Source organism: Eptatretus burgeri, chromosome 5 (assembly GCF_056783735.1).
Source record: "Eptatretus burgeri isolate ZD-2024b chromosome 5, Ebu_testis_v1, whole genome shotgun sequence".
Classification (NCBI taxonomy): Eukaryota; Metazoa; Chordata; class Myxini; order Myxiniformes; family Myxinidae; genus Eptatretus; species Eptatretus burgeri.
The window spans coordinates 81,082,923-81,091,345 of NC_140965.1; the positions used below are offsets into that span (position 1 = coordinate 81,082,923).

General features: G+C 40.5%; 1 protein-coding gene across 3 annotated transcripts in view; it reads left to right on the top strand.

Moving 5' to 3' along the window:
- UHMK1 (U2AF homology motif kinase 1) overlaps window positions 1-8,423 on the top strand; it is a 55,176-nt gene that overhangs the window by 18,963 nt on the left and 27,790 nt on the right. For all 3 annotated transcript variants that reach the window (XM_085882625.1, XM_085882624.1, XM_085882623.1), the window contains exon 6: window positions 8,357-8,423. This exon is cut by the window's right edge and continues 32 nt beyond it. In XM_085882625.1, coding sequence (XP_085738751.1) covers window positions 8,357-8,423 — 67 coding nt within the window. The remainder of the gene's footprint in view (window positions 1-8,356) is intronic.

The window sequence follows — 8,423 nt, forward strand, 5'->3', positions numbered from 1 at the left end:
GTGTGGGGGCGATATTGTAATTGGCTTTGTCTGTCTGTCTCCTTCAGGCTGCTTCTTCTCCTCTGCCCTTTTTTAGGGGTGAGGACCAATGGCACCAAGCTTTTGCCCTGCCTTGACCACGATACTCTTCCACTTCCACAAAATGCAAGATCTCTTTTGTTTCAGCCATTCTGTTGGAGATTTACTTCTGTGTTTCGGATCATTGCCTTGCTGCATGACCCACTTTCTGTTAAGATTTAGCTCATGAACAGATGCCCTGACATTCCCTTTTTCAGTAGAATTTGCTGGTATAATCAAGAATTCATGGTTCCGTCAATGATGGCAAGCCATCTGGGTCCTGAGTCAGCAAAGCAGCCCCAAACCATCATACTCCCACCATCATGCTTCATGATTGGGATGAGGTTCTTTTGTTGGAATGCAGTGTTTGGTTTTCACCAAACATAAAGTTTCTCATTTAAGCCAAAAAGTTCCACTTTCAACTCATCTGTCCACAGAACATTCTTCCAATAGCCTTCTGCATCATCTAGGTCAGCGTTTCTCAACCTTTGATGGCCCATGGCCCCCCTACCGAATCGCTTAACATTCATGGTCTCCTGCCCTTCAATAAAAGATGCAGATTTCGTTTTATGAAATTTATTTACTCAGTCTTAAAAGATAAATCAAAGTAAACATTTTTCTAAGCAATACAATCAATGAGACACTTGCTGTTGGGCTTGTCTGACGAGGCCTCTTATGTCCGGCTCCGTCTTGGACACAGCAAGGCGAATATCGTTCCCAACGTCAAGACGGTTTCTGGACTTCGTTTTAATGGTCGCAAGGTCAGAAAATCCAGATTCGCAAGGATATGTTGTGGCGAATTGAATGAGCATTTCGGATGCCTTCTTGCTGAGTAGTGGATACGCATCCTGAACAGACAACCAGATGGTGGAGTGGTCTTCTTTGTTACTGAAGACCATCTTCATTGCTTTTGAAACCTTCAACTCTGCCAGCTCCTCTGCTTCGTCTTCAGTAGGTTCAATTTTGGCGTTAAACGGGTCTTTGTGCCACGGAACATCCAACGGTGCATCATCGAAATATGATTTGAACTCGGCGGAGAGATTGTCGAGATGTCTAGTGATGCAATCTTTGATGCCGACGGGAAGCTCAATCCTCTGCGTCTGCAGGTGCTTGTCCAATAAAGGAAACGAAGCAGTGGACCCGGCCTTGATTCGTGCCTGCCAGACTTCCATTCTAGCAGACAGTCCGGCCAGCTTGTCTTGAACGTCACTTACTGTCACATCACGGCCTTGCAAGGACTGGTTCATTTCGTTGAGTCGGCCGAATATATCAGCCAGGTAGGTGAGCATCATGATGAAATCTTCATTGTCGAAGTGGACATGGAGGTTGTTTTCGTTATCTCGCAGGAAGATTTCCACCTCAACCCGGAGTTCATATAGCCGAGAGAGACATTTCCCCCTCAATAGCCAACGGACTTTGGTGTGGAACAGAAGTCCAACATGTTCCGCCCCCATTTCGTTGGCCAGGAGTTGGAAGAGCCGATGATTTTTGGCCTTCGCACGAATGAAGTTGATCACTTTGACCGCGACGTCCATGACTTCCAGCAAACGAGGCGGAAGAGTCTTTGACGCAATAGCGTATTGGTGTAGCGAACAGTGAAAGGACGTCACATGGGGCCATTCGTTCTTCACAAGCGTGACGAACCCTCCTCTGACGCCGACCATCGCTGGGGCACCATCAGTACAAATGTGCTTGAAATTCTGCCAACCAAGTCTATTAGCTTCAAAAAAGAGTCCACAATAGCTTTGATATCTGCCGCTGTCGTTGCGGTTGGTAGGGTATTGCAGAACAAGAACTCTTCCTTCATCTTTCCCTTTCTCTCGTAGCGAGCAAAGGCGATCAACTGGCTCTCCAGGGCGGTGTCTGTAGACTCGTCTAATTGAAGGCTAGCCTGGAGTGTGCTTTGTTTGATTTCGGAGCAAACTTGACGGCACACATCAGCGGCCATGTCGTCAATCCGTCGTCAGATAGTGTCATTAGAGAGCGAAACTTGCTGGATCTTCTTTTTCGCCTCTGGTCCGATCATCAATTCCACCATTTTTCTCTGTACATGGTTTGATAAGGTCCTCAGGAATAGTGTGCGGCTTCTTGCACTTCGCAATTCGGTATGCCACTTCGTAGCTGGATTGAAGAGCAGGTTTTTCTTCTGGCCGGAATCCAAATTTGGGAAGTGTCGCTTCACGTCATATCGTGATCGTTTCGCAGACAGAGCGTCGATATTATCTTCCTTCCTTCCGGGATGCATCTTGTCGCGATGGTTTGAAAGTTTGGAAGGATGTAGTGACGCATTTGACATTACGACCGAGCAGTGCAGACATTGCGCGCAGTCCACGCCATCTCGACTGACATTCGTGAATCCAAACTTGACATAGCTGTCATTCCATTTTCGAACCTTCGACATCTGAGAAAAAAATTGAAAAAAACAAAATTCTAACGTTTTTGTAAACATTGGTTTACTATGAATGCTCTGTGGGCTCCGCCTTCTCTTTCAAAATCGTGGTAAAACTCATCTACCCTTTTTACTTTGACACTATGACCGGAGACTCGTCACCTTAATTGTACATTACAAGTTTCTGCATTCTGAATCGCAGTTTTTCGGCATCCGCACATGGCCCCCCGGTCGAAGGCCGATGGTCCCCTTGGGGGGCCACGGGCCCCCGGTTGAGAAACGCTGATCTAGGTGATCTTTGGTAAACTTGAGACAGGCAGAAATGTTCTTCTTGGAGAAGTGGTTTTTTCCCCCTTGTTATCTATCCTCCCATGCACACCTTTATTCTTCAGTCTTTTCCTGATGGTGGACTCATGAACACTGACAGTGACCTGCCAATGCAAGAGAGACCTGCAGATCTTTGGACGCGACCCTGGGGTTCCTTGTGACCTCCTGGATTACTGTACGCCTTGCTCTTGGAGTGATTTTCATTAGATGACCACTCCCGGAAAGAGTCACGATGGTGTTGAATTTTCTCCATTTTTACTTTATCTGTCTGACAGTGGATTGGTGGAGCCCAACATCTTTAGAAGTGGTTTTGTAACCCTGTCCAGACCAACTTAGCATTGACAACTTTTTCTGAGGTCCTCAGAAATCTCTTTTGATTGGGGCATGACATGCTTCCACAAGCCTATGTGGTGAAGAACAGACTCTGATGGTGACAAACAAAGTTTTTTTTAATGTTTTTTTAGCCGCGTCGCGTTGCGAACGCTGGCTCTAAGAGAGCTCCGCGTTCTTCTTCTTCTTCTTCTTCTTCTTCTTCTTCTTCTTCTTCTTCTTCTTCTTCTTCTTCTTCTTCTTCTTCTTCTTCTTCTTCTTCTTCTTCTTCTTCTTCTTCTTCTTCTTCTTCTTCTTCTTCTTCTTCTTCTTCTTCTTCTTCTTCTTCTTCTTCTTCTTCTTCTTCTTCTTCTTCTTCTTCTTCTTCTTCTTCTTCTTCTTCTTCTTCTTCTTCTTCTTCTTCTTCTTCTTCTTCTTCTTCTTCTTCTTCTTCTTCTTCTTCTTCTTCTTCTTCTTCTTCTTCTTCTTCTTCTTCTTCTTCTTCTTCTTCTTCTTCTTCTTCTTCTTCTTCTTCTTCTTCTTCTTCTTCTTCTTCTTCTTCTTCTTCTTCTTCTTCTTCTTCTTCTTCTTCTTCTTCTTCTTCTTCTTCTTCTTCTTCTTCTTCTTCTTCTTCTTCTTCTTCTTCTTCTTCTTCTTCTTCTTCTTCTTCTTCTTCTTCTTCTTCTTCTTCTTCTTCTTCTTCTTCTTCTTCTTCTTCTTCTTCTTCTTCTTCTTCTTCTTCTTCTTCTTCTTCTTCTTCTTCTTCTTCTTCTTCTTCTTCTTCTTCTTCTTCTTCTTCTTCTTCTTCTTCTTCTTCTTCTTCTTCTTCTTCTTCTTCTTCTTCTTCTTCTTCTTCTTCTTCTTCTTCTTCTTCTTCTTCTTCTTCTTCTTCTTCTTCTTCTTCTTCTTCTTCTTCTTCTTCTTCTTCTTCTTCTTCTTCTTCTTCTTCTTCTTCTTCTTCTTCTTCTTCTTCTTCTTCTTCTTCTTCTTCTTCTTCTTCTTCTTCTTCTTCTTCTTCTTCTTCTTCTTCTTCTTCTTCTTCTTCTTCTTCTTCTTCTTCTTCTTCTTCTTCTTCTTCTTCTTCTTCTTCTTCTTCTTCTTCTTCTTCTTCTTCTTCTTCTTCTTCTTCTTCTTCTTCTTCTTCTTCTTCTTCTTCTTCTTCTTCTTCTTCTTCTTCTTCTTCTTCTTCTTCTTCTTCTTCTTCTTCTTCTTCTTCTTCTTCTTCTTCTTCTTCTTCTTCTTCTTCTTCTTCTTCTTCTTCTTCTTCTTCTTCTTCTTCTTCTTCTTCTTCTTCTTCTTCTTCTTCTTCTTCTTCTTCTTCTTCTTCTTCTTCTTCTTCTTCTTCTTCTTCTTCTTCTTCTTCTTCTTCTTCTTCTTCTTCTTCTTCTTCTTCTTCTTCTTCTTCTTCTTCTTCTTCTTCTTCTTCTTCTTCTTCTTCTTCTTCTTCTTCTTCTTCTTCTTCTTCTTCTTCTTCTTCTTCTTCTTCTTCTTCTTCTTCTTCTTCTTCTTCTTCTTCTTCTTCTTCTTCTTCTTCTTCTTCTTCTTCTTCTTCTTCTTCTTCTTCTTCTTCTTCTTCTTCTTCTTCTTCTTCTTCTTCTTCTTCTTCTTCTTCTTCTTCTTCTTCTTCTTCTTCTTCTTCTTCTTCTTCTTCTTCTTCTTCTTCTTCTTCTTCTTCTTCTTCTTCTTCTTCTTCTTCTTCTTCTTCTTCTTCTTCTTCTTCTTCTTCTTCTTCTTCTTCTTCTTCTTCTTCTTCTTCTTCTTCTTCTTCTTCTTCTTCTTCTTCTTCTTCTTCTTCTTCTTCTTCTTCTTCTTCTTCTTCTTCTTCTTCTTCTTCTTCTTCTTCTTCTTCTTCTTCTTCTTCTTCTTCTTCTTCTTCTTCTTCTTCTTCTTCTTCTTCTTCTTCTTCTTCTTCTTCTTCTTCTTCTTCTTCTTCTTCTTCTTCTTCTTCTTCTTCTTCTTCTTCTTCTTCTTCTTCTTCTTCTTCTTCTTCTTCTTCTTCTTCTTCTTCTTCTTCTTCTTCTTCTTCTTCTTCTTCTTCTTCTTCTTCTTCTTCTTCTTCTTCTTCTTCTTCTTCTTCTTCTTCTTCTTCTTCTTCTTCTTCTTCTTCTTCTTCTTCTTCTTCTTCTTCTTCTTCTTCTTCTTCTTCTTCTTCTTCTTCTTCTTCTTCTTCTTCTTCTTCTTCTTCTTCTTCTTCTTCTTCTTCTTCTTCTTCTTCTTCTTCTTCTTCTTCTTCTTCTTCTTCTTCTTCTTCTTCTTCTTCTTCTTCTTCTTCTTCTTCTTCTTCTTCTTCTTCTTCTTCTTCTTCTTCTTCTTCTTCTTCTTCTTCTTCTTCTTCTTCTTCTTCTTCTTCTTCTTCTTCTTCTTCTTCTTCTTCTTCTTCTTCTTCTTCTTCTTCTTCTTCTTCTTCTTCTTCTTCTTCTTCTTCTTCTTCTTCTTCTTCTTCTTCTTCTTCTTCTTCTTCTTCTTCTTCTTCTTCTTCTTCTTCTTCTTCTTCTTCTTCTTCTTCTTCTTCTTCTTCTTCTTCTTCTTCTTCTTCTTCTTCTTCTTCTTCTTCTTCTTCTTCTTCTTCTTCTTCTTCTTCTTCTTCTTCTTCTTCTTCTTCTTCTTCTTCTTCTTCTTCTTCTTCTTCTTCTTCTTCTTCTTCTTCTTCTTCTTCTTCTTCTTCTTCTTCTTCTTCTTCTTCTTCTTCTTCTTCTTCTTCTTCTTCTTCTTCTTCTTCTTCTTCTTCTTCTTCTTCTTCTTCTTCTTCTTCTTCTTCTTCTTCTTCTTCTTCTTCTTCTTCTTCTTCTTCTTCTTCTTCTTCTTCTTCTTCTTCTTCTTCTTCTTCTTCTTCTTCTTCTTCTTCTTCTTCTTCTTCTTCTTCTTCTTCTTCTTCTTCTTCTTCTTCTTCTTCTTCTTCTTCTTCTTCTTCTTCTTCTTCTTCTTCTTCTTCTTCTTCTTCTTCTTCTTCTTCTTCTTCTTCTTCTTCTTCTTCTTCTTCTTCTTCTTCTTCTTCTTCTTCTTCTTCTTCTTCTTCTTCTTCTTCTTCTTCTTCTTCTTCTTCTTCTTCTTCTTCTTCTTCTTCTTCTTCTTCTTCTTCTTCTTCTTCTTCTTCTTCTTCTTCTTCTTCTTCTTCTTCTTCTTCTTCTTCTTCTTCTTCTTCTTCTTCTTCTTCTTCTTCTTCTTCTTCTTCTTCTTCTTCTTCTTCTTTCTTCTTCTTCTTCTTCTTCTTCTTCTTCTTCTTCTTCTTCTTCTTCTTCTTCTTCTTCTTCTTCTCTCGGACACATTTGTCCTTGTTTCATATCAGACAGGGAGGGGGAGAGGCTCAAACTCACTCCTGATGGTCATCCCTTTGAAACACCTAACTGTAATTACCCCCTTAATTGTGCTGACTAACCTAGAGGTTCATGTATACTTTTTCTGACAAAGAAATTGAATGTTGGATCATTTTGCTCAATAAATAAATGAAAAAGTAGATTTTATTTTTGTGTGTGTGTGTGTGTGTGTGTGTGTGCTATTTGCATTATGAAAAAGTAGGTTCAGGTTCTCTTTTTTTATGATTCAGATTTAGATGAAGAACTGATCATATTTTATGTCCAATTTATGCAGAAATACAGAGAATTCTAAAGGGTTCACAAACTTTTTTTTCACCCCTGTAGGTGACAATTGCATGGTCATTTGCATGTTTGACATCCACTCCCAAAATTGCAGAACAGTGATTGGCTGAAATGAGCCATGGTCGCGAGCTTCCTTCGCGTACCAACCCGACAATTGTTGCTGTGCTGACGCATACAATAGCTGAATGAGAGAACTCCCATGCTAATATTTAACAGTTTTATGAAAGTATTGTTTATTGGTGGTGACATTCTTTATGATTGGTGACAGCCACATTGCTTTAGTAATTTTCTGAACACAGGATCACCAGGCACAAATCAATACTGAAGAGGGACACAAAACAATTTTTTATTGGATTGGTAAAATAAAGTTCAGTACATGTTTCAGCTATGGCCACAGATCAGTACAAATATTAAAAGATTTGTTTGGAAATGTTGACATTGCAAAATAACAATAAAAGGCTTGGACAAGGACCAGGAGATAATGAAGCATGCTCATGGTGGACCCTGGGGAATCTGCCTTCTAGAGAGGAGTGGAGAGAATAGATGAGCTCGCTCATCGGCTGCACCTTGGTGGCTTTGTACTGCTGATGCTTACACAGCGGAGAGATTCTGGCCCACTTGTCACTCCCTCTTGCACTCCAATACTACTCAAAACTCCCTGGCCTGACTGAGGATTGCTCCACCTCTTAAAAGCTGTGGGTGTGAGTTCTGCTCCTAGAATCATTGAGCACCTCCATGTGCCAGAACACCTCCTATGCTGAACTCTGGGGGCTATGGGCCAGCTCTTGAAGTGATACACAAAGAATAATCAAAGAAGGGGGAAGCGATTTCAATAAGAGAGCACCAGATTTGTCGGACATGTAGCTGCCATGCTGCTAAAAATAGTTCCGCTGTCATCACCTAATACGTATGTGGACATGACATTTGCAAGATCAATAACAAAAGGTAGTTGCTACTACTTAACATAGAAATTGCAATAAGTTTAAGTTGTAGATGTTGACATTGTACACTGCTTTGGTGTGCTAACTGCCCCATTGCACTACCATAGACTGTTCCTTTGATTTGCTGATAGTCTCAGAATCAACACTCATAAAATTGTCTGCAACACAATTTTGAAATACGCAGAAGTTACAAAATTGAGGCAGTTGCATCGGGGAAGACATAGGTTTGTTAACCACTGAGGCAGTGTAGTGTGTTTTCGTCACATTGTGCCACAATTTTCAGCTGAGCCCTGTAGCTCTATTTGCCATCTTTGGATGGGTTGTTGTTTCCTCAAGTACAGTAATTGTTATATCTGTCTCTCAGTAGTGGAAGAGAGATTCCATGTAGTGGTTTGCCAATGAGATTAGTTCATTCCATGGTGGGAATAATTAATGGCTTACTATAAAGGAGGGGGGGGGTCATCTACGTCACAACACTTTATGCTAAGGAAGTGGGAGAGAAGGTATATTGAGAAAAATAAAAGAAGGAAAGGTGCAAAAAATAGAAGAGATAAGTAGGAGAGAGAGTGGGTTGTGTTGTGGCAGGGAGTGAGGGTGGGGTAATATCAAATACTCTGTCACCACCATCTTGATCTCACCTGGACCTCTGTGATGTAATGCTCCATGAGACGCATTGTTGCTTGATGAACATATCGATGATTTGGCCGACATTGAAAAGTTTTTGCTTTCTCTTGCAGCGCCAAACGTGGAAGACCTGCTTTTCCTTCCAACACGAGTGCTGCGTCTGCTCAACCTTGTCGTCGA